This window comes from Cucurbita pepo, chromosome 13 (genome assembly GCF_057944985.1).
Source record: "Cucurbita pepo subsp. pepo isolate OVF chromosome 13, ASM5794498v1, whole genome shotgun sequence".
Taxonomy (NCBI): domain Eukaryota; kingdom Viridiplantae; phylum Streptophyta; class Magnoliopsida; order Cucurbitales; family Cucurbitaceae; genus Cucurbita; species Cucurbita pepo.
In genome coordinates this window covers 14,582,653-14,609,732 of record NC_141810.1, presented here as the reverse complement: position 1 = coordinate 14,609,732, position 27,080 = coordinate 14,582,653, and the positions used below count along the sequence as shown (strand labels likewise).

Genomic DNA, 27,080 nt, shown 5'->3' with positions numbered 1-27,080 from the left:
TCAAAATATAAAAAGCGGTAATATGTATTTAAATTTCTAATTTTATGTCTAAACAGAAAATTTATATTTACAGCGATTAGATCAATAAATCATTATTTTTCTCTCTTTTTTGTTAACCAAACAAATCTCAGCTCAACTTTAAAACCAAAAGTTCTTCCAGTTCATAGTTCATAGCGCCCAGCAGATAAAACATCAATTATCATTCTAAAAATGTATAGTTTGACCCTTCATCTGGCAATGATTAAACGACAAAATAACAATATGGTCACTCTTGCAATGATTGAACGACCAAATAACAATGTGGTCGCTCGTTGAAAAGAAAAATACTCTCTTTGAATGACTATTGTAAATGTGTATCATTGACATAAATGGGTGTATCTTCAGGGCACTCGTATCGTTCCATCTTCATCTTCAGCAACGATTACCGGGGAAAGTCGATGGGAAAACGGGCACTGCAAATATATCTGTGGATCCAAAGCTCTCCAATCTTCCTTTACAACTGGGAGCTCAGTACTACAATATGTAATACGGCTAAAGCTGCCATTTTACAGACCATACAAACAACAATCTTTAAGTATAAATTAAGTAAAGAAGAAGTGCTTGAAAATTCCTAGATGTGGAAGAAGCTAACAGTTTTGTGTGTGCTTAGAGACCTCTTTCTTAATGGGATGTGTTTCTTATATGAAGAAAACTTTTAGATTTTAAGTACAGCAATCTCTATTTTACAATTGTTCTCCTAAATTTTGGTATTATCTTTCTTGAAACTTCAATTCTAAAGAAGGATTTTTCGAAGTGATGTGTCCTACGAGAAAAAAGTTATGCAGAAGCCATACGAATCGACGCAGTGACGTGCTTCGTTCATTCATGAAAATAAATTTATCTACCTGGAAAATGCAGCAAAATCAGATTGTTGCTACTTCATTCCCCCACAGCTTCTTCCTTGCAATTAACACTCTTTCTTCTACTTTGGAAAGAGCATCAGTCCTAGGTTCCACTTCTGATACCCATCCATCCCATCTTAGGGCTGTAAAATACTTCTGTATGTAGTTTATGACAGCAGGAACGTCTCGTATAATGACGAACCCATCTGGCCTTAGAATTCGATCCATATCAATTAATAGATCATGCATACTGCATCCACGAACATTAATCTCCGAAAATACAGCCCAGGCGTGAAGAAGATCATAGGTGCGAGGATATGTCGAAAATGCTTCACACCTGTATAACAAAACCAAATCTGAAGAAAGTAAAGAACACAAACAGGCGGGTTGCAAATATATGTTTCAACAGATATTAAATAATCAAGAAAAAGTTGGATCACCAAAAACCAACTTGTGTGATGAAAAAATAAAAATATAGAACAGAGAGACCCTAAGTCAAGTTAGGAGTGATGGGTGAAGTGCGTACCAATCATGAACAGTTCCTAATAAGCCTCTATCATAAACAATCTTCAACTTTGCAGATGAATTGACAGGAGCCACATTCATAACCCAGACATCTTTATTAATTAGTGCAGCAGCAAACCCCCCAAGATTGGAATTCATATCCATCACATTTCTGATGGAGTCCCTCTGTATGACTAATCTCATTTCGTTCCAATATTCTGCCACTCTAAGTTTCCAAACCTTCTGCATAAATTAAATCTTTCCCTTAGGCTTCTAGGATATGTCAGAATAAATAAATAAATAAATAAATAATACACAGCATTCGTTGCTGCTAATGCTTCGAAACCATAGATGACATTGACACCTATTAAAAAACTTACACTGTCTTCTTTGAATTCTTCTGCACTGACACCAACTTCTTCCGAACGGGGAGGCGCTGAAATAAGTCTCTGTGGCCAAGGAACTAGTCCACTTCCTTTTTGCCTGTGCATCTCTGCTCCATTGATATGTTAAAAGAGAATTATGTAAACGAGCGTCTAGGTGCACACAAGAATCAACAAGCTTAAAAAAAGAAAAGTGGAATGGACATACAACTATGGTTGATAGAAAAGTTCAGGCAAAATCTGTTGAAACACAGCTACATGGATTAACGAAATTCAAATTCTTATGTATATACTACTTGAGAACTTTCTTCACAAACGAGTAGTATAAATCAGAATATTTTTACAAACCGTACGGGGGGAAAAAAGGATGAAACGACTTTTGAAGATCATCAAACGAGAAAATTCTTCACAGTATGAGTAAAAGAGCATGCGGCTAAAAAGCATTTACACTCACTTTTAGAGTATCGGGATAAGCATGCTTTCATTGGCACATTCCAAGTTAAATCTGGATCATCATCCAAATTACACAAGGGTGGAAGAGTCCCTGGATCTCTTTTCAAGTAACAGCTATTAGTCACTGGCTTTGCCCATATGACAGTTTGATCCTTTTTGGCAACAACTTTCCAGCACATTCTTTTCAGGATATCATGCATAGCAGTTCCAATCCTTCTATTTACTGGATCTTGTGCATAAGCTTCAGGGGAGGAGTAAGCAAAATAGCCTCCAGGTCTCAATAACCTGTCAAGTTCTAATAACAGGATTCCATCTCTCTGTAGCCAATCAATTCGACATCGAGAACAATGAGCCAACTCAAATGATCTACTTGGATATGGGAGTCTTTTTGTTCCCAAAACACCAAGAGTTGATGGAATCCCCCTCTCAAGTGCAAATTGTATTTGATTCTCATGCCCGTCGTTAGGAGCCAATGACATAGTTATAACATCATGTGATAGAAGATATGCTCCAAAACTTGCAACCCCACAACCGACATCTAGGACATTCCGTAAATTTCCACCATTGTGGAGCTTATCACCAGGGAACTTAAGCATCTGCACTCATAACAAGAATATTAAGCATGAATCTCATTCATTTACTTGCAGAAAGAAGGCTACGCATAGAACCAAATTTGACAACTTGGGAATCTGTCAAATTACTCAAATTTGTGCTTTTCTTTTTTAATACAATACATCAAGGATTGAGAACGGACAAACAACACACCTTGGCAAGTGCAATGATATACTTATCAGCTCCATCGTGAAAATGAGTTCCACCTCCAGGAAAATTGATCTTATCCCCATTCACAACCATCCAGTTCTGGTCTGATTTTTCTTTTGCAAGGTGTGTGTGTGGTATGTTTGCCTTCCACACTTCATCCCTACTATTTGGCCATCTTATTGGGATCTGAAACTCTAATTATAAGTTTGTCGGGATCAAGCTGAGACCATTCAATAAACAGCATTTCTTTGCAGAAGTACACATAACCAACCTTGTAACCAACAGGAGGAGGAACAAGACAATTATAGCGGCGTTCAGTAGGAGGGCATTGACGCTCATAGTGCTCCATCAAAGTCATGTTCAGCTTCAATCTCAATTGGTAAATAAGGTTTCTATCTAAACAAGGAATCAACTCAGAATACATTTCATCGCAGACCTGGAAAGAACATATAGAAACACCCAAGTTACAAAACAAGAACAATATCAAGAAAACCAACTTGAATTGAAACGAAACCAAAAGAATAGAAGTCAAAGCTAGTGGAGCTCACAGGTATAGTTTTAGGGACTTTAAGAATCAGGTTTCGATGTCCATGCAAATCATCGAAACGGTGATTGAAAAGGTTCCCGCCAAAAAGAGAACCAGAGCGAAATGAATTCTCCCCATCAAATCTACGGGAGCTGGGAGCGAAAGAGGATCCATAATAGAGGCAAAGGAGGGCGAGTAGCACGATGAATCCGAGTAGAAGGAACTTGAGATGACGAGTGGAGGAAAGGGAGTGGGCCGTGTGCTTCATTACTACAGAAAAGGCAGAATCCGAGAGAAGCTTCAGAGAAACGAAAAGGAATCCAAGCAGATTCAGAAGATGAGCATGGAAGCTATCGCTCTGATCGCGGGATCAGACAGTAGCAGTTCATTCAAACGCTTCATCCATCGTATTACCGCCATCGCCGAAGCGCCCACAGTTGTTGATCACGCCAACCTTCCTTTCTTGGGTTTTTCTTATTCCTTTCTTATTAAATTATAAATCATTTTGACAAATGTTTACAAGTTTTATTATTATTATTATTTTTTTTTTTTAGTACAAGAATTTAAACATTTCAATTTCAAAATAAAATTTTAAAAACCAGATTTCATTCCATTTTTAAAATTTTTAATTTCATATGTAATAAGCTTTAAAAAAAATTTAAATAAATAAAACTTCCAATATTATTTCTAACAAATTACCATCTTGGCGTGTTTGCCTGTACATGAACGGATTATTTGGATCGACTTTCTAAGAGCTTAAAGAATGTTTTTTTAAGTACAAAAAGGAAAAATAACACTTAAAAAGTTAATCCAAACCGGTTCGAAGATCGCATCGAGTATGACTAAACTGGAACTGGAACGCGGGTTCTACAAATTTGTCAACTATGCGATTCAATGGCCAGCTCGCATGGTGTATTTGAAGAACATAACCCAAGCATGCATGGACCAATGGATTCAATCAAGGAATAAATTACAAAGAATTACAGCAAAGTAAGCAGAGACGCTTCAGTAGAGCTTTATCCTGGTGTGGATGGTGCTCCTGCATATCGGACATGTCTGGAGATCTTGTCCGCATTCACAACACGTCTGTGATGAACAAACACACAAACATTCAACTTTGGATTCTTGATTCATGTTCTTTCCATCAATAAGTTCAAACAAATTTTCATAAATATCACCTGATGTCCACAGCCGAAAGCCATGTCCTTTGGATTGCTGAGGCAAATGGGGCAGAGCTGTTCAACAACAGTAGAATGTTAGCCCCTTCTCCGATTCAAAAGTAAGAAAATAAGGGTGAAATTTCATTGAGTTGCTAAAGTTACTAATCATTCTAGAGGTTTTCTCTGCTCGAGAGCATATGTATTAATCATTTGAGCTATGTTCTGTTCGAGACAGTGATAAAGGGTCAGAGAATCAAACCAGCAATGGTACGGCCAGACCAGATTCGGTTTCAGATTATGCATAACGAACATGCTATTGAATAAAATGACGACAATTTTTCATAACAGAAAACATACGAAACACAAAGAAGTAGTAATTGTTGCACGAGGCCAAACAACAAGGACGCTCAATTTGAATTGAAGTCGAAGTGCAATTAGTAGTATGAAATATTGCAAAATAAAAAAATAAAAATAAAAAGGGTAAAGAAATCATGACGGCCAAGATTAATATCTAACAAACCTGGTTATCATAAGTTGAGCTTGCTACAGGAGGAGCTGTACTAGTAGTAGTAGGATGTCCGTTTCCGGGGAAAGAAGGCACGCTTGGCTCATAACTGGAAGACCAGGTAGGCTTTGAACTACTAAAAGAAGCTGTTGTGCCATAGACCGGTGGAGGAAGTGCAACTCTCTGGGGAGATACGCCCTTGCAACCACTGCTCGAGTACACAAAAACGTCATCAATGGAAACGAACGAGAGACGTGAGGACTATTTTTGAAACCCGTTCCTAAAAAATTTATAGATAAGTTCTAAGCAAGAACTGTTTCCCATTTGATTGAACTTAATATCAGAAAAGATAATTTGTAACTTGATATAAAGTTTTCATAAATGTGAGGCACAATATGAAGAGATAATAATAATCAATCTACAAAAACAATTACTTCCGACGCAAAAAATGGAAATAGTATCTTACCCCAAAATACCAAGTTCTATTGTAGCTTTGTACTGGGCTGGAATCTCCATTAATGCTGCAAGAGCAAACTCGGTTTCTTTCCGAGATGTAGGTATATTCTTTGACATAATTTCCGTGAAATTCACAAACTAGACACACACACAGAGAGAAGTTAATGAAAAAATAAAACAGAACCTGGACGGGACGGGACGGAAGAGGAAAATATAACAACTGCGAAGTAAGCATCTGAGTTTGCGTATTCATATATCATATGCATATGTACGTATTTATGTGGGCACACACGAATAGGTATGTCGGTATGCAAGTAAAGATGGATTGAAATAAGAGTACTAACCTGAAAATTATCAAATGCACGCGATGGGATATTGTCGTCAAATTCTCTCATCATATCCCAGGGGCCATCTCCAACTCCAACTAAAACAATGGAGAGAGGGAGCTTGCTGCAGTGAAATGAAAGCATATATTATTATTACATGGATACAAGTGCTTAGAGCTTTAGAGTAAAGAGGGGAGCAGGAGGAATGCAAGAACTCCATTTTCACCTTGCTTCAACAATGGCATCAACAGTCTTTTGTTCCTGTGGACTAAGCCTCCCACGTTCTGTATCTACACTTCTAGTCACCTGAGCTAGGGGAACACATTTAAAAGACGTGAAGAAGCAAACAGATAATCCAATTACTTAAACAAAAGTCCGAGCAAGAAACATGTAGCTGTGATGAGAGCATAGAGATTCTTAGATAACACTATGAATCTGCCCCGTCCTGTCCCCCTTTTTTCATCCATGCATGTCTGATAGGAAGATGGTAATTGAAGAACCATTCCCTTGGACATTATGGGTATTCGGCCCACAGGCAAGCTTGTGTAAACTAGGCTTACAATAATTCTATATTTCAAATGCAAGTTTGTTCATCCTAAGGTATGGGTTAGCTAATCTCATAGATTACACAGACCGAGGTTGATGATATCCACCTTTCATATTACATACTAATTTTTACAAATCACTAACTCATAAACGCGCAAACTAGACAGGTTTTTATAACTTATTTTTCAAAAAGTTCAAACACGTTCCCAATTTTCGCAAAACATCCCAAGAATGTTGTCATTATATTAATTTTTATTATCATTGAGCACTGTACACACCGCCCGTGACACTACCACCACTTTTTTAGGTTCCAGAAGACGTCAGTCCCTCTAAATTTCATTTTCTACCTTAGTAGCAGCAAACCAATAGTAATAGTAGAAGAAGAAAACAAGCAAGTTGCTTCGTTTAACACCTTCTAGTACCTAACTCAACGTATTAAAAGCAGGGAATCAGACATTTAGACCTACCTGTCCATCAGCAATTATTAGCAAAACATGGTACTGACCACCACTCTGCTCAACAATGGTCATCGCCATTTCAATAACAGGTGCAAATGATGTTGGTCCTATCACAAATCCAGGATCAAAATCCATATCAAAGGGACAAGTTCTTCAAATATAAGAAAGAAACCGTAGATGTATACGACAAACCTGCAAGTCGTAGATGTGGGGCAATTTCTTGGTAACGACTTAATACTTCTTCAAATCCATTGCAAAACCTCTCCTCTGGGAAGAAACTGAAGACGTCTTGATCATGAGTTGACGCTGCCAATTCAGAAAAGTCAGCACCAACATTTTTTATTGATCAAGAGTTCTGCAAAGAAAAGAACAGATACCAACCATCTCCAAACCCAAAGCAGGGAATTAAGTTATCATCGTCAAAAGCAGCCAATGTTTTTCCAATAATTGATATTGCCTGTTGATAAGGATTTGGGTGGTCTCCAATGTGATGTAGACTTCGTCTATTAAACGAGATTGCACCTATTTGAAAATATAAAGGTCAACTTAGAATGTCCCACCACAAATAATAGGCAATATTTTGCAATTTTGGGCTCAGAAATTAATGCTTCACCTGTCCACTCATTGCTCTTGGTGAAATCAATGCCAACAATAAGATTGGAAGACTCCAGGCCAGCCCGCGCAAGAGCTTCTGTTACCTGAAAGAACAGAAGATTACTTCACCCTCTAAGCCTCGGTTTGATGATGGTTTATTTCTAAAAATTGAACTTTTCCTTCACCAATGTCTACTATTCAAAAATACTTTTCAAATCCAATTTCCAAATGAATAACAGGTTTCTAAAAACTTCTTTTTATTCAGTTTTGAAATTTTGGCTCGTAAATAAGCACATGTTCTAAGAAAAAAAACACACAAAGCGTTCTCTTTTCCCAGAAAGAAGCCAAGCAAAGCCCCCAAATTACAGCATCATTTTTCATTTAAGAACGCTCAAATTACTTTTAGTTCCTTAAGATATGAAAAGAATAACAGATTCAACAGATGCAAATTAAGTCTAAGATTCAATGAATACACACTAAAAGGATAAAATATGTTCCAGTCCCTAATCAAACCCTAAACCCACACATTACCTCTTCTAAAGTATTGTAATTATCAGCAATCCTCGAGTACCTTCTATCCAACCTCCTGCCATTATCAACGTTCCCATAGCACTGTTGAGGTGAAGTATAATACTGCTGAGAAGAATAGGATTGCTGAGGCGCATAACTTGGGGTCTCATGTCCATATGACGATTGAGAATATCCACCACCACCACCACCACCACCACCCCATGAGGAAGAAGAAGTTGAGCGATAGGTCGAGGCCTCCTTTGAACTTTTGGCCCCCATCAAGCACAACAAAAAAGTCTCTACAGAAGAACCCAACAAAATCCTGCTCTATCAATCTCAATGCAAGATATGAAAATTGTAGGGAAATCAAAATCCCGATCTACAAGGAATTGTTACAATATCGAGGATGGAAAAGAAAAAAACACATAATTAAATACGGGAGACGCGTGTAGGAATTGTAGGACGAAGTGTCTGGGAAAATATCGAATTGAAAACGTATTCAGAAACCAAAACAAATGGCGGCACCTACGACTGGTTCACGCAAACCCGTGAAGCCAAGCCGACTTAGAAGATAGACTTATCTGTTAAGTTTCTTCAACACCGAAGTCTAGTCTACAGACACCTCAGCCATATCCCTTCATTTACCAACGACGAAAACGCCAAATATAGAAAGTAAATAAACACAAAATTCACTCAACACGGCACAACCTAAACAAAAAACAATCATGGGTCTGTCTAATTTTTCACCATGGATTGAGCTTTGCTACCAGCATTGCAAATTTTCAATCACTAAGAGTACATAAGCATCAGCTAATCCAAACCCAAAATCCCAAATTCTAAATAGCTGCTAGAAAAAGAAAAGGGCATTTCAACAAACACCTTGTGGGCGATTTCTCAGATTTGATGCAAAACCTAACAAAAGTACCTCAGCAGGAAGCAGATGGAAGAAACTGAAGCATCTTGAAAGAAAAAAAAAAATGGATGCACGGGTTGAACAGTTGGGTTTCAATGGCGGATTTGAAGCGAAACAGTGGAGTTTTGTAAAGTGGGTGTATCTCTAAAATACGGGGTTCGGTTTAGGCGGAGCACATGATCGATTGGCGTGCGAAGGCTGAAAATTGGAAGAAAAATAAATAAAAAATGGGCATTATTGAAGACATCCGATGCCTTTATAACAAAAAAGTTATGAAGCTTTAGCGCAATTTTAGCGGCTTGAAGTGGATATTACACCACCCAACATGCTTGCCATCATGAGATCTGCTGATTAGGACACTCTGGTCCTGGGAAAGTCTCCCCTGCTTTCAGATTCCTCCCTAGTTTTTATTTTTATTTTCTTTTTAATTTAGATAAATTATTTTATTATTGCCCAAAATTATTTATACAAATAAGTAATTCCAATACATACGAGTTAGTCATCTCCGATCTCGACTCATGTGATGAACTGTTGGACCTACCAACGCTCATGAAAACTTGGGTCGATCCTCCATTCCTCTAACCAAAAGTGTGGATAATGAGACCATCGTCACAACCTTCTCCCTTTTGTCTCTACGTTGAAGGTAGGACAGTTCACTTGAGTAGCTCAACCTTCTCCTTTTAAACTCCACGACGTTCACTCTTAAATTTTCAGTTGGTTTATTCTGCCACTCTTCCAACAACATTCATCTCTCGTCGATGATGAATTATTTAGTCAATATGATGTTTACATATTTTTTTCTTACCATTTTTTATTTTAAGTAATAACACGAGCCTAACTAAATCAATTAAGACATTACCTTTTTAATCAAAAGATTAGAAATTTAATTTTTTATATTATATTTTGAACGAGAGTGTTACCTAACATAGTTTATTAAACTTTTAACTTAATTTAATGTATGTCTTGAATAGAGAGACATTTTTAATTAATTAATTAATTAATAGACCGTTTGTTAACTTTTAATTAGTCAATATTAATTTTATTTTCTCATTGAATTTTGAAACGGGTGTAATTTATTTATTTCTTAAATTAAAATGTGAAAATGAGAATTTTAAGTACAAAATAATTAAAGAAACATAATTTAAATTGAATAGTCAGAAGCAATATATTGATAGTTTAAAAAAAAAATATACATATTATTTAGTCCTTCATTGAAATAATGTTTTATATTATAAGTCGTGTTTATCTCTTTTATTTTTAATAATTAATATCGTGGAAATAAATAATAAATAATAACTGGCGCAATGGCCACTCAAGAGGAATAGTCTAAAAAAAACTTAAAATGAGGGAAAACGGAATCAATTGGCAAATAATATATATATATATGTCGATTTAATTAGTTTATGAACTCAAATAGGATACAAGCCAGCAACTAATACCTATCAACAATAATAGAATATAAGGTAGTAACTAACACCTATCAACAAGAACGAACAAGATACAAGCTAACAACTAATACCTACCAACAAGAAAAATATAAGCTAATTAAATATTGAACACTAAAGTGTTCGATGTTCGAAATCCTGCCTTTGTTTTTGTGAGAGTTATAAAAGTTCAAATCCACCGCTAGCAGATACTCGTTCTCCTCTACAACTAATGTGTGGTCTCACAATCTATCTCTCTTGTGGCCAGTATCCTCACAATCTATCACTGTTCGGTGTCTGGGCTTTAGTACCATTGCAACATCCCCAATGTGTCCTTGTTAGCACAACACTATGTAACAACTAATGTGCGACCTCACAATTTATCTCCCTTGGGGCCAACATCCTCGCTGGCAAGCCCCTAGCATCCTTGCTAGGGGACCACCCCGTGTCTAGCTATATACTATTGCAACATTCAAAATCTACTACTAGTAGATATTGTCTTCTCTAAGCTTTCCTTTATAGATTTCTCCTGAAGGTTTTAAAACATGTCTACTAAAGAGAAGTTTTCACGCCCTTATAAAAAATGTTTCGTTTTTCTCTCTTACGAGTTTGAGATCTTATATAATCGAGATAGAGGTAAGATTTGGAGACGGAGAATATAATCTCAGTTGTTACCATTTAACTAACTGAAACAATCTCGTATCACTCTCTTTCTCAGATTCTCCGCTCAGTTTAAAGCAGGTCTATATAGAATCAATAAGATGAGGGTGGTGTGGATATTAATGATGGTAGTTAATAATATGAACATCAATAAGATAAGCCCCGTGTGATATTCAACTAGCCTGTCGCGCCGTTTGGTGGGCACGTTACTTCTACGAACTTCCGCCAATTCCTAACTAGGTAGGGGGACATGCTGCTATCATCAACAAGTTTCGAACAAACAGGACCGATTTGACTCCAACAATAAATTCATATTGCTTCGATCAATAATTGATCATGCATTCTCGATTAGATCAGAAAATGCAAATCCCAACCTCCAGTAGCCAAGCCATTTAATGCTCTCAACAATCTCTCTCGATCTCTCCCTTTTAATGCCCTCTCACTGCTTCTCAACAGAACAATTCGATTCTCTTCCAAATCCTTCATGGCGGACCAAGAAATCGCATCCGCAGCCAAGTTCCGGTACCGGAGACTGCGGCACAGCGACGAATTGGAATCGGCGTTTGCGAGATCCAGACTAGGAGAACAGAGGAGGTTTGGAGGTTTCAGAATGCGAAGGGCTTCGATCGGGAGGAGGTTGAAGAAGCTCAGAATCCCTAGCCTCCGAAAGCTTTTCAGGAAATCGCGGCTGGTGAATGCCATGGGAGGCTCCATTTCCAAGGTTCTGAAGCGATTCAGAGATGGCGAAGCGTATTTGGGAGATCTTTTCGCCGGAAATTACTTGTTTCTTCAGATCAATCCAAGCTCCATCAAATGCCTTACGAACCACCATCAGTATCCCCTTCAAAGTTTCCCCCCAACTTTCTCCCTCCCAGCTTTACCTAATTACTAATTTTTTTTTTTTTTCTTAAATTCTGTTTATGTGATCTCTGCTTTAGATGTTTACTTTTATCCAAAAATTTATAAAATAAATATATGGAAAAATTAATGTAGAAAATAAAATAAATATAAAAGGTTTGGCTATAAATTAAATACGATTGAATTCCAATTCATGTAAAATAATCTTGACTTCTATGTCATAATGGGGCCACATTTAATACATAAAAATTAAATTTGTGTGACGTCATTAAAATAGTGACATATTTAGCTATTATTATGTATTTTCGTTGATTTTTAATGAAAAAAGTGAGTTTAATATCCTCTTTATTTATTTATTTATTAGTATTTTTTGTAAATATTACCTAAATTCATTAAGATAAGTATTTTATGAACTTCATTGAATTGCGTCTTTACGATCCAAATTATTATTATTTTAATTTTAATTTTTTTAAATCATTAAAAAAAATGTTTGTGGTGGGAGTTTGGGAGGAGGAATTCAATATGTGCTGCCCATGGCTCAACCATCAAATTAGTGCAAAATGAGACACCCTATTGAATGCAAAGGCAGCTTGGTGGATAGTAGCAGTTGAAAATGAGAGGATTAGGAACCTCCTAACACACCTACACCTAGGGTCATCCTCTTTAGATTTGTCCTTTTAGACTTCACTCAAAGTTCTAAAACACGACTATTAGAAAGAGATTTCCATACCCTTATAAAGAATGTTTCGATCACCTCTCCAACCGATGTGGGATCAGGATCTTACAATGTTTCAACACACCCTCGGTGTCTGGCTTGGCTCTGATACCATTTGTGTCAGTCTGAGCTCACCGCTAGTAGATATTGTCCTCTTTAAACTTTTCCTTACCGGCTTCCCTCAAGAATCTCAAGAATTTTTAAAACACGTCACTAGAGAGGTTTCTACCTCTAATAAAAAACCTCTTTAACTATTGTGGGATCTCTCACATTGGTTATATCAAGAAGTGACTTCATTTCATACAATCTGGTAACATTCATCAGATGGGAGTTTAATCAATAAGTCACTGCAACTGGAAGATTCTTAGAGGTTAGAGAATGAATCAGAAAAGAAGTTTTGATCTGATAATATGTATCATCAATTTCCATTTAAGGAACTTACAGAATTGGATCTTTGAGTTACACAGCACTAACCACTCTTACCTTCCAACAAAATAGGAGATTCTCTTGAACATCTGAAACAGTTCAAAGTTTTGAGAATCTCAGCAATCTCTGTACATGTACTTCTAAAGATGAAGGAATCCCAGTCTCACATTGACACACTCAGTTTCTTGTTTGAATTACTGAGCATGGCCATCAATAACACAGAAGTTGGGTTTGCGCTCGCTATACTCGACGATGGCCGAGGGGGAGAGGTGTCCGATACAGATCTCGTGGACAGATGCAAACAGTGGAAACAGCTCCAGCCACCCTCGGTGATTCAAAACCTCGTACATCTCCTTTGCAGTGGAGACACCCTTTAAAATGTAACATCAGCTGTTAGGATAGTGTAACCAGAAATGGATCCTTGGAATTTGTTTATCAAGAAACAAACAGGCATCTTCCTTCCCTGTTCGTCCTATTACATTGTCTTTCTAAAAGTATCTAAATGATTATAAAAACCTGCAATTTTTGGCCCTGTAGCATCACTGCTTCAAGTTCATCAAAGGACCTAAATGGGAGAAGGCAAATATCATATACAGCGATGATGAAACATGGCAGCATCCATGTTGAAGATCCAAGTTTCTGAGTAGCAATACTAACCTTTTCCCTTCGTTCTTGGCATAAGCTGCTGCCACCTTCCTGTTTCTTCCCCCCACTGCCAAAAAACACATTAGTTCTTGTAACAGCCCAAACCCACCGCTAACAACTCCGTTTTTGCCTGTTACTTGTCAGCTTCACGATTTTAAAACGGTCTACTAGGAAGAGGTTTCCACACCCTTGTAAGGAATACTTCGTTTCCCTCTCCAACCGATGTGGGATCTCATAATCCACCCCGCTTGGGGGCCCAGTGAGTCCAACCGATGTGGGATCTCATAATCCACCCCGCTTGGGGGCCCAGTGAGTCCAACCGATGTGGGATCTCATAATCCACCCCGCTTGGGGGCCCAGTGAGTCCAACCGATGTGGGATCTCATAATCCACCCCGCTTGGGGCCCAGTGTCCTCACTGGCACATCACACCGTGTCTGGCTCTGATACTATCTGTAACAAGCCAAATCTACCGCTAACAGATATTGTTCATTCTGGCTCGTTACATATCACCGTCAGCCACCGTGTCTGCTAGAGAGAGGTTTCCACACCTTAATAAGAAATGTTTCGTTCCCCTCTCCAACCGATGTGGGATATCCCAGTTCTACTGAGTGAGACAGACAGAGTATGGAAGAAGAACAACAGGAATGAAAAATTTATCCATACAGCACGTTGTAATCAGATCAGCTACTCCACAACTCTCAAAGAAAGTACTGTCCTTGACAGATGAAAACAGAAGCTTGGATATCATCCTCATCTCTCTCAAACCGATTCTCATAATTGCAGCCTACCCAATTGAGTGAAAATAGTCAAAATATGATAAACATTCAGGTTGTTACCTTTTGAACTTTTAGAACTAATTTTTGTACCTTCGTGTTATTTCCCATCTCCAAACCATCAACAAAACCTGTCATGTTCAAATTTTTCAAGGCTGTTGCTCATTATAAGCAGCAAAAGTGAAGCCAAATGATGAAGGTTTATGACTAACCTGCTGCTAATGCCACAACATTCTTAAGGGTTCCACACATTTCAACTCCTTCAACATCTTGGACCTTTGAATATTCTACCATTAGAAGGGTAACACAAGGATTGCTTGAATAAAACATGAGGTCATGAACTGTACTTACAGGAGTAACAACAAAATAGGAAGTGCTGAAAAGTTGAACCCATATTTCAGCTATCTCACTCATGTTCTCCCTGTAGCCCACTGTTGCTTCACTGAATTTCTCCACAGCAATCTGCATGAACAGTTCAAGAAGCATAAAACAAAACGGAACAAGAAATGACCTGAAAATTGGGACAACAAGTTTTAGGACCTCGTTTGCTATGTTCGCCCCCATAAGAACACAACAATTGATACCCAATTCCTGGGAGATGAGGGAAGAAATCATGCATGGACCATCCTTCTTCACCTCCATTCCTTTGATGAGTGAAATAGCTTCTACATCTCTCCTTATCTTTCCAACCATTCTCTTGCATATCCCCTCCACAAATTGATGGGGAGTCACAAACACCAACATATTAGCATCCTTCACTGAGATTTCAACCCATTAGAGTCACAATTCATGGCAGATTCACCACGTTAACTCAGAAAGATTAGAATGAGACCTGCATTTTCTAGGTCTGGATCTGCAATAACATTCATGCCAAGCTTTATACCAGGGAGATACTTAACATTCTCCTGTTAATAAAGGTCCAAGAATCACTAATCTGTAACGCTCTAAAGTTCATAAAATGGAAAGTGGTCATAATGAATCGACAGAACATTACATTGTTGAGGTTGATAACATCAGTTAACTTCTCACCAGTGGGCAGAGTCTCCTCATACACCCACATTCTAACCTCATCTGGAATCCAATAAAAGTAACGAATAATTCAAAATGCAAAGGGGGAAAATAGAAATCCAGCAACAATAACAAACAAATCATGAGATTTCAGAAGAAGTTCAAGACAACACCATGGAAAGAGCTCAGCCTAGCGGCATTAGAGGCGATGAGTTTGGCCGCCACACTGCCCCAATTGCCACTTCCAACGACGGTAACTTTGGATTTGCGAGAAACCCCATCATCGGAGAAATGGGAATCGGGCGGCATAACACACACCCCATTGCTAGAACGCAGTCGAGCTTCGATTCCGAGGGCCATGGAAGAAGAGGGAGAGAGAGAATGGAGAAAATGGGGAAGAAGAGGTGGAGAGAATTACAAGGGAGAAGGAAGAAGAAGAAGAAGAAATAGAATATAAGAGAAATTGGGAGATTGAAAGGGCTCCTCCAAGGGGCGGAGTTGCCATACACGTTTCGTGAGAAACAAAGCACATCTGTGCATCATGTTAAATCTGGCGATCCACTCTAAGCTCTGCTCTACACGACTCACATCAGATCAGATGAGTTTGTTTGACTCTAACATACAAATTTACTGACAAAAATTGGAACGAGTATTAATAAGCAGTGAATATGAATATTTAAACCTCCGATTTCGAGACAAAAACCTGTTGCTCTTTTTGGCACTGCGCCATTAAATTAGGAGCAGCGGCGGCTTTGTTCTCTGCAGATGAAATGAGAGCATAAACCAATCTTCAGGGAGCTCTATCAAATAGCTGTGTATCATTATAACAAACATCCCAGACACCTTCCATGGCATCTTTTGCAGCAGCTTCTGAGCAGTAAGGATTAGCAGCCACTGATTTCATCACTCTTCTCCTCACACACTCTCCTCCAGAAATCATTGCCAAGATCAGATTCAAGTTAGCATGAGCGTACACAGAGATTTTAAGTTCTACCATGAGAAGAATTCTTAATGAACTTATCCCCGATTCCACATCCGGATTTCTCCAAATTCTCCATCAAGAACATCACCATCGGAGCCGAGACACGCAGACATAGATTCAATAATCCATCGAGGGAAAAAATACAGACATAGAACAGACACTTCGGTAGTAGAGAACTGCTAAAAAATCATTAGAACACGAAAGGAAATTCTAATTTTCTAATTCTCAGCAAATAAACGAAATAAACAGGAAACAATTTATTTGTTGTTCATACTTCGGAGACTTCTTCGAATCGCGTCCTCGCATTCCTCCTTAGTCCGGCACCGTTGACGGCAGAACACCAGCGATTTGATCCATGTTTCAGTTTCTAGTTTCAATTTCTTGGCGGTTGATGCAGCCCCATCTACAAATGGGTAATGGGTTCGCGTCATCATCCGGGTCGGTTTTGTGAACCGATGGATCCATTTGTATATAATATGTATATATATTTCAAATTCACACTATATTATATAAAATTATATTAAACTGAATTTCCCTCCCGCCATTGTAGAGAAGAGATCCTAAATACAGTTAAGATTCTGGCCGGAAGACCCGGTTGCAGTTGCAGGCAACTGAAAATGGCGAAATCCGCGAAATCCGGCGAGCCTCTGAACCCCAAACGGAATCCTCCGCCGTCGGCCGGAAACCCCTTTAAATGCCATTCCCCTTTCCTCCTTCAAACTCATTCTCTGGTCTTGCAGTCTTTCTCTATATACCTTAGAGGATTTCTGCAACCTTCAGAATCCTTATCTAAATAAATTCTCTCTTTTTCTTCTTCCCATCTCTTAACAAAATCAGTAACAATGGCCCGCCAATTGCTTCTCCTTGCTCTTGTCTTCGCCGTCGTTGTCGGCATTGTCTCCGCCGCATCACCCAAGGCCGATGACCATAAACCCTCTGACGCCAAATCTGCTGAAAATAAGACTGCCGCAGCTGCCGCTCCAACCCCTGCCCATGCTCACAAAGGAGCTGCTTCTTCTCCCAAGGCTGATGCCGGTGCTCCCAAGGCCGATGCCGGTGCCCCAAAGGCCGATGCCGGTGCCCCAAAGGCCGATGCCGGTGCCCCCAAGGCCGATGCCGATGCCCCCGAGGCCGATGCCGGTGCCCCCAAGGCCGATGCCGGTGCCCCCAAGGCCGATGCCGGTGCCCCCAAGGCCGATGCCGGTGCCCCCGAGGCTGATGCCGGTGCCCCTAAGGCTTCCAGCCCTGCCGATGGCCCTGCTTCTGGCCCTGCCGGCAATGAGGGTTCTGCCGATTCCCCTGCTGGATCCCCCGAGTCCGATGCTGATGCGTCATCTCCACCTTCCCCAAGCGGACCTGCTGCCGGACCCGTCAGCGAAGACGAAGATATGGCTGATGCACCAAGTGATTCACCCGCTGATTCTCCGCCCAGTGATGCTTCGTTCCAGAAAGTGTCAGCCGCCACCGTTGCCGGGGTTTTGGGCGTTGCTGGATTATTTGCCTTCTAAACTTCTTAATTTTATGAGATGGGTTTGAATTGAATTTGAAGAGATTATGGTTCTGTCGCTTACTTAATGTATTTCACCATTCTCTGATAATTCAAAAGAGTGATTATCATAAGATCATTTTCCATTAATTATTTTAATCCTCCACTACTCTATCCATCTTTTAATTCTTTCACTTCTGTTTCTCATTTAATCAATACTATCAAGATCATTTAATCACTTCTGTTGCGTGTGTGTTTGACGCTGACGTGGATGTCCCATGTGGCAAACGACCATTGCGCTGACGTGGATATCCCATGTGGCAAACAACCATTGCGCTGTATTACCCCAAAGAAACATATATATATTAATAATATAGAGTTTTATCTTATTATTGGTGAATAAAAAAAGTTAATTAGACATAAACAACTTTATTAATTATTACATATGTAAAATAAAATAGAATATTACTATTTTTTCCAATGGGGGCAAAAATATTAATTGTTTTCAGAAAAATAAGTCTATAATGAAATTACAAAAGCACCCCCACGATTCTGTCCATAGAGAAATCTGAACAACACAAAATCCACTCCCACGCCCAATCTCTTCTCTCCACGTGTCAAGAGACCGAACACGTCACCAACTGGGTCCCTCCCGCCTCCTTGGCTTCGCTTTTTGCACTCTTTCCCCTGTTCTGTTGCCAACAGAGTGAAATTTGTCTTTGTTGTTTGAAGAAGATCGAGAGAAATGAGCGTCAGGAATGAAATTTCCCTAATCAAGCATCCGATTCGTAAATCCAGAACCAAAACAAGACGACCCAAATTCCTCAGCTAATTTTTCCCCTGAAGATGATCCACGACCCGCCATCGCCGCCGCAGAAGCAGCTCACTCTGTTTCCCCTGCATCCGGAGAACAGCAGCAGCCTGCAGAGGTTTTTACACCAGAACGACACATGGTCGGAGACGGAACTTGTACGGACAGCGATGAGAAGCAGAGAGAGGGAAGTGGGGGCGGAGGAGAGGTGGGTATGTTATTCGGAAGTGATGGAGAAGAAGGAAGCAAGAAGCACAGCGGCGGATGTATGGTTGAAGATGGATTATGAAGGGATATTGAATGCCTGGTCAGACAAAGCTCCACTTTTCATCAATGGAGAATCGCCGCAGACAGTGCCGAATCTCCATGACGATCCATCTCTCTGCTCCGATTCTCTCCCCAATGTTGTAAGATCAGTTTACTTTTAAAATCATCTTAAAATCATTGAAAATCAGAGTTTTAGATGTGTTGATCTTCAAATGGTCTGGTGTTGATGCAGAGAAATGGAGTGGGAATCGAAGGGAATAACGTGTGGAAAGTGCCAGAAATAGGGAAAGAAAGAGAGGCAAGTGTTCTGAGATACAAAGAGAAGAGGCAGAGCCGGCTGTTTTCCAAGCGCATTCGCTATCAAGTTAGGAAGCTCAATGCTGAGAAGCGCCCAAGAATTAAGGTAACTTTTGTTCATCCTTCCTAATTTACCACAACTTTTTACTTTTTACTTTTTACTTTTTACTATTCTTCTTAATATTGTGTGACTTTCCTACCCCTCTTTCAGGGTCGCTTTGGGAAAAGAAGCTGAGAACGTGAACAAACAGTTCATTTTGGACATAAGGTCAATCTGGGAAATGCAGTCTACCCTTCTATTTTCTTTCTTCATTTTTTTTTAAAACATAATTATAGATAATGTTGCAAATATGATCATAAAAATTTGAATTACAAATAAGTGAAATTTTAGTGTCATTTTAAATTTTAAATCTTACTATATATATATATATATATATAGGATTTTAGAGATGATTTTTATTTTTGATATCTTAATTGAATTTATATATTTTTATAGATATATATATATTTTAAAAGTATATATCTATACTTTTAAAAAATTAAAATTTAAAAGATGAATTTTAATCGATTCAACGACGTATTTACCCTTCAACTCCGACATTCTCTTACATCCTTGCAAATGGTCATGTTACCTATTTTTTGCTTCTTAAGAATGAAGACTATCCTCATAGGATGCGGGGTTATATTAAATTGCGGGGTTGATTCACAAGGGTTCGGACGCGTACACCACTAGGCAGAGTATCGTTATGTTTTACATAATGTTGTTGTGGCGGTTACTAATTCTAATAGGTGTCCGATATAAGGAGCTATCAAAGAGGCTTGCTCGACAAAAAAATGGGCTCAGCGATGTGTGAACTATCGGGTGAAGATAAAAGATTTGGTGAATTTTAAGTTTTATTAGAAATAAATTAGAAATATGGAAAACCCATCAAATAAAAATGGCTGAATTAATAATAAAAAAATACTTCTATTTTTTTTTCTAATAAAATATACTCAACTTTTAAAAATTTATTTTAGTAATATATTTAAAAAATATTCTAAAATTTTAAAGTAGTATTAACATTATTAATTTTTATTAAATAATTTAAATTTTTGGTGTTTTTAAAGTTAGTTAAAAGAATTAAGGTATTAATTAAACTTTTTTTTTTTAATTTAAAAATATTTTAAAGTTTTTTAAATAAGTTTAAGGAACAGCTTTATTTTATAGCAACCGACAACTTTACAGCAACTTTAACGCATGCTTGCACGCTTGGGTCAGCTCACCACATACAAAACTAAAACACCATACTTTTACATTTTTTAAATTATCTTTCAAGTTATCATTAAAATTTTAATTAAAAAAACGACGTACCTAAAGTATATAAATTAAACCGTTACAAAAGACTAAGATACATTAATTATCTCTAAAATTTAAACTCGAGACACTCGAGACACACTCGATCCTTACAGATTCTTCTATAATACAAGAACGGAGTCCTAGAAACATATGAGAAATTAAGGCGTTGAAATTCTTGGGGTTAGTGGTATGAAAAAGCATGTTTAGTTTGGGATTAATTAGGATTAGTGTGATTAATTATACACTAATTGGTTGGGATGCTGCCAAGCCATGAAGCTTCCTTTCTGTGATGGCTGGATCTTCAAGCACAAGAACCTTGTCTTTGTCTCCTACTCCCACCATGTGTAGATATTCACTGTCATCTCTTTCCTTCCCTTTGAATAGCAATCTTTGCTCTCTTGCTTCCAAACCCGTCACCATTGATAGAATCATCTTCAATTCCCCTGAAAACACGATACTGACATTATAATGGGAAACACTCGCACTCTTTATTAAGAACAGTCAAGAATAGATTACAACACATTTTTAGTATAGACCAGACAGACAGTTAACTGGACTTACCAAAAGTTGAGGTGGGTTGGACCAAAATGTCATGGAATTGCGAGACGGTTGAGACTCTAACCGTGATGGTTTGATCTCGGGTGAAAGTGGGTGGGGCGGGGATCTCTCTTCTCTGGACAAGCATGCCACCGGGTCGGAGCTCCCACTTGATTTCGGATAGGGGGACGATGTCGTTGTGGTGGTCGTCGGCGACTTTGATCTTCTTGTTGCAGCGGGTGACGAAGCTTGGAAGCCTGAAAGTGGAGGCTGTGCAGAACCTCTTAGATCGGAGCTTCATCATGTTAGTGATTTGAGTTTGTTTGTGTGTGAGCTGAAAAGAATGGAGATGGGTGAGGGGGTTTTATATAATGGGAGATAATAAGACATGTTGGGACAAATGTGATTAAATAATTATGGGAACCGAACTATTTTTCGGATTCGATGGAGCGAAAGCTGCACATGGGGGTGGGTGTTTGGGGACACGCTTGCTTGATTGTGGGGCCCTAATATAAATCACTTTTCGGGGTCGGAGAACTGTCGTTTTTTTAGGACTTCATTCGAGAGCTTAGAATTTTGAATTTAGTTTGGTTACTGTACTCTCAAAATGTTCATTTCTAGTCGGTAAAGTATATGGAGACAAATTATGTAGAGGAAGTAGGGTTTTTATTAATGAGAGTAAGGACATTATTGGGGACAAAATGGAAATAAAACTAACATTTGGAAGGGTGGTTGGGTAATGTAAAGGGTATCAACCCATGTGAGGCAAAAAGGGGAGGGTTGAAGATAGCTCAAAAGAGCATGGGATGTCTTGTTTTCTAAAGGAAAAAGAGAGCCATCAGATATGAAGGTCCCATGTGTTGGGTTGGTGGGCTAACAGCTGAAACTTATCGTTAGATGTTTCGAGGGATCTCATCTCACAATCTATGTTTTTCGTTAGCACACTACTTGGTGTCAGACTCTGAAACCATTAGTAATAGTCCAGACTCATCGCTAGCTAATGTTGTTCGCTTTAGTCCATTACTTATCGTTTTTAGTCTCACAGTTTTAAAACACATTTGCTCAGCTAGTAAAAGGTTTCCACACCTTTATAAAAAAATGTTTCATTCACGTCTCTGTGCTGTGCAGATACCTAATTGTCTAGGAATAAAACAGAACGAAAAAGAAAAATAATAAAATAAAATTCTTCAACTACTTGGGAAGATGGGTTGTTATGGTTTTATATTCTTTAATTTAATTTTTGGATTATTAGATTATCTAATTGATGTTTATAATTCGAATGTTTATAATTCTAGTTAGTCTATGACTTAAATTTAAGTCATCGATTGGTTCGAGACTACAATATTGGGCCAACCCGTTTGAGTCATATTAAGATCGGTCTATTGGACTAGCATAATGAACCAATCATTGAGTTAACCAAAAAACCCGTTTGCAATGACAAAAAACTAGAGTTTAAGTTTTCATGTAGAAGAAGTGGAATCAGTGATGACGATGACGGAGAGGGTTAGATAGTAGGGGTGAGGGACAATAATGAATTGAGACTTGTTATTACTTGCTTGGTTCGAGTAGCTTGATGTGCAAAGGTTGCTGAACAACGAACCAAAATGTGCAATGGGCGACTGTCATGGCTGACGGCTCATTAGAATAATTGAATGAAATACTTTGAAACACAATTACAATCATTCTTGAGTTTTAGCCTATTGAACGTCAAAACATTTACCCTCTAAAGAATATAAAAAATGTATAAAAATGATTTGTGAGATCCTATGTCGCTTGAAGAGGAGAATGAAACATTCATTGGAACGGTGTGGAAACCTATCGAACTGTAGACCCATTTTAAAACTATGAGACTGACGACTAGCAAAACTTTTTTTTTATTGTTTTTTTTTTAATTTGATAAAATAGGGATAAGGCGAAATTAAATAATTAAGCGTATGAATGTGCCTTTCTTCACGTCTATATTCCATTTTTTATTTATTTATTAATATTTGAAGAAGAAAAAGAAAAAGAAAAAGAAAAAGAAGAAGAAAAAAAAAGAAAGGACAGGAAAATTTGCGAGGGAAGAACTTCCCGGTGGAATCTCCCATTGATCAGGCGGTAACCATCCGCCTCGTCGTTTTCTCTGCTTCTGAATTTCATTATCGGCTAACGAATCGAATTTCAGGTTGCGACGATAAATTTCTCATTCTTCTTTGTTTCATCTGCCTTTAGCCGAAACAAGGAAACGAAGAAAAATGGCGTCGTGGAATTCGATTCCTCTGGAGATTACCTACGAAGTACTGGGATGGTTCGCCTTCGTTTCCTGGTCCATCAGTTTCTATCCTCAAGTCATCTTAAATTTCCGTAGGAAGAGGTACTTTTCGTTGATTTCCATTTGTTTATTCCATCCGCCTTCTTCTTCTTCTTCTTCTTGATTTTTCATTGTTTTTTGTGTTATGTAGTGTCGTCGGACTGAATTTTGATTTCGTGCTGTTGAACTTGACTAAGCACTCCACATATTTGATATATAACGCCTCGCTTTACTTCAGCTCCGCTGTTCAGAAACAGTACTTTGAGAAGTATGGTTTCGATCAGGTTTTGGACTTCTTCGACTCTGCTTCCTTTCCTTTTTGTTTACTCGTTGTGTGTGATCGTGCGGTCATGTTTTGATGTTGGAATTAATTGTTGCATCGGTGGATATATCTCGCCTTTATTGCCGGTTTTATTGTGTTGGACTTAAAATTAACAAACATAATTTGCCTATAAAATCTGGATGTTTAAGTTTGAATTCAATGTCCTGCTACTTGGTGTGAATTTGTGTGTATTAGTGTTTAACATCTCCACATGTTAGATGGAACTATTTCACATTGTAATCTCGATCTAGAACTGTGTTTGATACTGTAAATTTTTGTTAATTTCTTCTTACACGTTAGTATATTAATTACAAGTATTACACTTCATTGGTCAATTAACGTACATGTATTGAGTTTGCAGATCCTTCTACCTTTATATTTTCTGCTGATCTTGTTGATTTTCTTGGATCTCTCAGATGATACCTGTTGCTGCAAATGATGTTGCTTTCTCTATACACGCTGTTCTGTTGACGGCAATCACGTTGTTCCAAATTGTGATCTATGATGTTAGCCGTTTGGAATTCTTCTCTAAGTTTATATTTGTTCTATCCGCTGGTCTATTTAAAGATTGATTTTACTAACATATGTTGATTACTTTTATTTTTGCAGCGTGGAACTCAGATAGTTTCCAAAATATCGCTTACAATTGTGACTGTCGTATGGATATTTGCGGCAATTTGTTTCTTCATTGGTCTGTCTAGCCATTCTTGGCTCTGGCTAATCTCCATATTCAAGTAAGGGGTTCTTAAGAAGTTTCCTGAATGGTGATATTTTTATTGGTTGACACTTTAAATCTTTGATCTATTATGTGCTGAATTGCTCGAGTCAACACCTATGACAGGAATTCTATAATACCTTATTACTATAAGGATGTGAAAAGCTACCACAAAATTTTAAAAAATCTGATTGGTGTTTATCCTAGTACATAAATTGTTGAATTTCTTTGCTACAAAATAACTTGCTCAAAAGAGAGATTCTTCATTTAAACACTTTTATTTGCAATATCCTAGCTATCGATTTCTAGGAAAGCACGGGATACTTTTTCCTGTTATTCAACCAGATATAGTGGTGCAAGAATCAAGATTTGCTTCTTCAAACTCTTTTCGGCCATAAACTCCGGAAAATGTTTCTTTGATAATGACAGATTTTCCCCCTTTAAGAACTTTGATGATGACAGTTGAAGATGTCTTTTTAGGAAATTTCCCAGAGAGAAATTGTAGTGGCTTTGAGAATAGGTGGAAATGTAATGGTTAGATCCTAGAAAAGGTCATGTTTTTGGTTATTAGATGGACTTCTTTGATTGCATCCTTGTGTATTTATCTTCCTCTTGGATTCTATATTTTATTTGGATACGAAATGGAATCACTTCATTAATAGCTAGTAGAAGGACAGGTGCAATATCTGCTCTGCCAGAAACGGGGTTGGATCTACACCAACCAAGTTGTATACTTATATAGTACATGAAATGAGAAAAAACCTTTGGATAAAGCACCGCAACTAGATCATACAAGATGCGAGATAGTTCTTTGGGGTTATGTTTTTTAATTCTATCTTGGATGTATTGAAACTCCCATAAGCAAAAGATCCAAAAAAAACAAAAAAAAAACAAAAAAAAAAAAAACAAAATCTTGTGGGTTAGTGAAACATCTCTCAAACTTGCAGATTGAGGCATATAGCTGACAGAAAGCTTACTCGAGCCAATTAGGGATCTCTTTGTTACTTCTATAGGTCTTTGTTGGGAGAATGTCTTGTCCTTCCACTTTTTGACATTGTTAAACAACTTCTATTTTCAACTTAATGGGTTATATATATATACTTTTTGGTCATTCAAATTGTGGCTTCATTGTAGAGAATCCCAAGTCTAGTTTGTCATTTAACCTCGAGTTCCTTAATTTTGGCAGCTCAATTCAAGTATTTATGACGGCTATTAAATACATACCTCAGGTGAGATTTTCTTGCTTGTTTAAATTTTGTTATAAAAAAAGACATTGACCCGTCAGTCCACTACTAGAATACGTATGACCAAAAATTAGGTTGATTAGTTCATTCAAGGAATTGGCTTTAACCCTTTGTGACTGTCCATCGTTGGGTCTGCCGAAAGTGGAAAATGGAAATTAATCAGCTTTAACTTGATTAAAACTTCACATGAATAGGAGCTTATTAATTGTCCAAGTAACAGTGTTATTTCAGTTATAAGTGAATTTGGGTACGTTTTGATGCTTATTAATTACGCATTATAAAGGCAATCATGAACTTTTTGCGGAAGAGCACTCATGGATTCAGCATTGGCAACATATTACTCGACTTTCTGGGAGGATTGGCAAATTATGCACAGATGGCAGTGCAGTCCGTAGATCAAAGTATGCTATCTTTGTCCTTTGCCTTTTGGTTGTAGCGTGTGAAAGTTTTTTGACCTGGCTCTTATATAATTTAAACTGTCTATTTCTTCCAGATTCATGGGTAAACTTTTATGGCAATATTGGGAAGACACTGCTCTCTTTGGTATGAATTCCTCTTTACTTCTATGATCAATGTTTACTACCCTTGGAGGCTTAGAGATGCAGAAATTTATAAATTAACCGAGTCCAAAATTTCTTGTTTAACAATGCAATTGAGACCATTTCTATGCATTGAAAAAATAGAACGGAAAGATCTGTTAATCTCATTGATGTCATCAGTCCAACAAAACCAAATTATTTACCTGATACTTGCGCGTTGCTGTTATTTAAATGTTTGCAGATAAGTATATTCTTTGATCTTCTATTCATGCTTCAACATTACGTACTATATCCTGGCAAGACGCCTGTTGTGTCTCAGAAAGCCGATGAAGAGAGCAGAGAGGCACTTATTGCGCCTCCGGATCGCTCACAGTCCGAAGGTGTATAAGGTTAGGTTTCTCTAATGTGTAGCCGAAAAGTGTTTGGTTGGAGTAAAAATTTGTCAATTATGGCATAAAAACGCATTGATTTATCAACTATTACGGATGAAACAAATTTCACTGAAGATTTGGATGTAAATATAAACATATTTAGTGGTGAGTGTTGAGGCGTTACCTAGGTCTTTATTGTTTATGTTGTGATGACATTGAAAATTAAAATAACCCCAGTGAGCTATATTTGGTAGCTATAATTAATTAGAGTTGAAATATGAGTTGGGCTTGCAAAAGAAAATAGCATGATATCTTTGTATTATCATAATTATATGTTACTAATTGAGATTGAGAAAAGATAGAGCCAGTTTAATCTCAATTTTTTCATCACACAA

The 27,080-nt window shown here is 37.9% G+C and overlaps 8 protein-coding genes across 12 annotated transcripts; 4 read left to right on the top strand and 4 right to left on the bottom strand.

The window, feature by feature from the left end:
* Positions 1-178: 178 nt before the first annotated feature.
* LOC111808223 (putative methyltransferase PMT9) lies at positions 179-4,000 on the bottom strand. The gene is made up of 8 exons (XM_023694069.2): positions 3,532-4,000; positions 3,255-3,419; positions 2,987-3,169; positions 2,223-2,817; positions 1,766-1,878; positions 1,408-1,628; positions 885-1,218; positions 179-537 (listed from the first exon to the last, which is right to left on the bottom strand). The coding sequence occupies exons 1-7, from the start codon at positions 3,775-3,777 to the stop codon at positions 903-905; spliced, it is 1,839 nt and encodes a 612-aa protein (XP_023549837.2). The 5' UTR covers positions 3,778-4,000; the 3' UTR covers positions 179-537; positions 885-902.
* A 172-nt stretch (positions 4,001-4,172) lies between these two features.
* On the bottom strand, positions 4,173-9,317 carry LOC111809100 (E3 ubiquitin-protein ligase RGLG2). Its single transcript, XM_023695447.2, has 12 exons — positions 8,990-9,317; positions 8,086-8,363; positions 7,574-7,658; positions 7,342-7,482; positions 7,153-7,266; positions 6,970-7,067; positions 6,183-6,262; positions 5,975-6,080; positions 5,641-5,768; positions 5,190-5,382; positions 4,688-4,744; positions 4,173-4,595 (listed from the first exon to the last, which is right to left on the bottom strand). The coding sequence occupies exons 2-12, from the start codon at positions 8,341-8,343 to the stop codon at positions 4,515-4,517; spliced, it is 1,341 nt and encodes a 446-aa protein (XP_023551215.2). The 5' UTR covers positions 8,344-8,363; positions 8,990-9,317; the 3' UTR covers positions 4,173-4,514.
* A 2,130-nt stretch (positions 9,318-11,447) lies between these two features.
* LOC111809316 (uncharacterized) lies at positions 11,448-12,093 on the top strand. Its single transcript, XM_023695756.2, has one exon. The coding sequence runs from the start codon at positions 11,546-11,548 to the stop codon at positions 11,951-11,953; it is 408 nt and encodes a 135-aa protein (XP_023551524.2). The 5' UTR covers positions 11,448-11,545; the 3' UTR covers positions 11,954-12,093.
* Positions 12,094-13,013: 920 nt separating this feature from the next.
* Positions 13,014-16,945, bottom strand: LOC111808004 (glycerol-3-phosphate dehydrogenase [NAD(+)]). Of its 5 annotated transcripts, none has more exons than XM_087117014.1 (12): positions 16,192-16,945; positions 15,662-16,118; positions 15,475-15,551; positions 15,313-15,385; positions 15,021-15,238; positions 14,832-14,942; positions 14,693-14,756; positions 14,574-14,611; positions 14,371-14,491; positions 13,718-13,772; positions 13,577-13,625; positions 13,014-13,431 (listed from the first exon to the last, which is right to left on the bottom strand). In XM_087117014.1, the coding sequence occupies exons 2-12, from the start codon at positions 15,846-15,848 to the stop codon at positions 13,255-13,257; spliced, it is 1,170 nt and encodes a 389-aa protein (XP_086973140.1). In that variant the 5' UTR covers positions 15,849-16,118; positions 16,192-16,945; the 3' UTR covers positions 13,014-13,254. The 5 variants fall into 5 exon arrangements, with proteins under 5 accessions (XP_086973140.1, XP_086973141.1, XP_086973142.1 ...); XM_087117015.1 differs by having other exon boundaries at positions 15,662-16,063; XM_087117016.1 differs by having other exon boundaries at positions 15,662-16,649; positions 16,745-16,945.
* A 212-nt stretch (positions 16,946-17,157) lies between these two features.
* Positions 17,158-18,106, top strand: LOC111808005 (uncharacterized). Its single transcript, XM_087117019.1, has one exon. The coding sequence runs from the start codon at positions 17,313-17,315 to the stop codon at positions 17,976-17,978; it is 666 nt and encodes a 221-aa protein (XP_086973145.1). The 5' UTR covers positions 17,158-17,312; the 3' UTR covers positions 17,979-18,106.
* A 595-nt stretch (positions 18,107-18,701) lies between these two features.
* Positions 18,702-19,727, top strand: LOC111809110 (zinc finger protein CONSTANS-LIKE 6). Its single transcript, XM_023695462.2, is given in 4 exon segments — positions 18,702-18,777; positions 18,780-19,174; positions 19,267-19,437; positions 19,543-19,727. Coding segments are annotated over 4 exon segments (666 nt in total). The 3' UTR covers positions 19,567-19,727.
* Positions 19,728-20,599: 872 nt separating this feature from the next.
* Positions 20,600-21,589, bottom strand: LOC111809199 (BAG family molecular chaperone regulator 4-like). The gene is made up of 2 exons (XM_023695586.2): positions 21,229-21,589; positions 20,600-21,110 (listed from the first exon to the last, which is right to left on the bottom strand). The coding sequence occupies exons 1-2, from the start codon at positions 21,506-21,508 to the stop codon at positions 20,905-20,907; spliced, it is 486 nt and encodes a 161-aa protein (XP_023551354.2). The 5' UTR covers positions 21,509-21,589; the 3' UTR covers positions 20,600-20,904.
* A 1,623-nt stretch (positions 21,590-23,212) lies between these two features.
* LOC111808556 (cystinosin homolog) lies at positions 23,213-26,963 on the top strand. The gene is made up of 8 exons (XM_023694628.2): positions 23,213-23,557; positions 23,646-23,778; positions 24,233-24,322; positions 24,426-24,550; positions 25,718-25,760; positions 26,059-26,176; positions 26,269-26,318; positions 26,556-26,963. Exons 1-8 carry the CDS (start codon positions 23,439-23,441, stop codon positions 26,700-26,702), a joined length of 825 nt encoding a protein of 274 aa, XP_023550396.1. The 5' UTR covers positions 23,213-23,438; the 3' UTR covers positions 26,703-26,963.
* The last annotated feature ends 117 nt before the right edge of the window (positions 26,964-27,080 follow it).

Bases quoted from the DNA above. Each gene is read 5' to 3' on its own strand.
- LOC111808223 (XM_023694069.2), bottom strand. From the start codon at position 3,777: ATGAAGCACACGGCCCACTCCCTTTCCTCCACTCGTCATCTCAAGTTC. The intron at 2,818-2,986 runs GTGTGTTGTTTG...TTATGAGTGCAG, and splicing joins ATATCATTGCACTTGCCAAG to ATGCTTAAGTTCCCTGGTGA. The intron at 1,879-2,222 runs GTGAGTGTAAAT...TCAATGGAGCAG, and splicing joins CTTATCCCGATACTCTAAAA to AGATGCACAGGCAAAAAGGA.
- LOC111809100 (XM_023695447.2), bottom strand. From the start codon at position 8,343: ATGGGGGCCAAAAGTTCAAAGGAGGCCTCGACCTATCGCTCAACTTCT. The intron at 6,263-6,969 runs GTAGGTCTAAAT...CCCCTAGCTCAG, and splicing joins TAATAATTGCTGATGGACAG to GTGACTAGAAGTGTAGATAC. The intron at 4,745-5,189 runs GTTTGTTAGATA...GTTGTTGAACAG, and splicing joins GCTCAACTTATGATAACCAG to CTCTGCCCCATTTGCCTCAG.
- LOC111809316 (XM_023695756.2), top strand. From the start codon at position 11,546: ATGGCGGACCAAGAAATCGCATCCGCAGCCAAGTTCCGGTACCGGAGA.
- LOC111808004 (XM_087117014.1), bottom strand. From the start codon at position 15,848: ATGGCCCTCGGAATCGAAGCTCGACTGCGTTCTAGCAATGGGGTGTGT. The intron at 15,552-15,661 runs GTGTTGTCTTGA...ATTGGATTCCAG, and splicing joins TAGGCTGAGCTCTTTCCATG to ATGAGGTTAGAATGTGGGTG. The intron at 13,773-14,370 runs GTATGGATAAAT...GTTTTTTGGCAG, and splicing joins TGATCTGATTACAACGTGCT to TGGGGGGAAGAAACAGGAAG.
- LOC111808005 (XM_087117019.1), top strand. From the start codon at position 17,313: ATGGCCCGCCAATTGCTTCTCCTTGCTCTTGTCTTCGCCGTCGTTGTC.
- LOC111809199 (XM_023695586.2), bottom strand. From the start codon at position 21,508: ATGATGAAGCTCCGATCTAAGAGGTTCTGCACAGCCTCCACTTTCAGG. The intron at 21,111-21,228 runs GTAAGTCCAGTT...TCGTGTTTTCAG, and splicing joins CCAACCCACCTCAACTTTTG to GGGAATTGAAGATGATTCTA.
- LOC111808556 (XM_023694628.2), top strand. From the start codon at position 23,439: ATGGCGTCGTGGAATTCGATTCCTCTGGAGATTACCTACGAAGTACTG. The intron at 24,323-24,425 runs GTTAGCCGTTTG...TTATTTTTGCAG, and splicing joins TCCAAATTGTGATCTATGAT to CGTGGAACTCAGATAGTTTC. The intron at 26,319-26,555 runs GTATGAATTCCT...AAATGTTTGCAG, and splicing joins GGAAGACACTGCTCTCTTTG to ATAAGTATATTCTTTGATCT.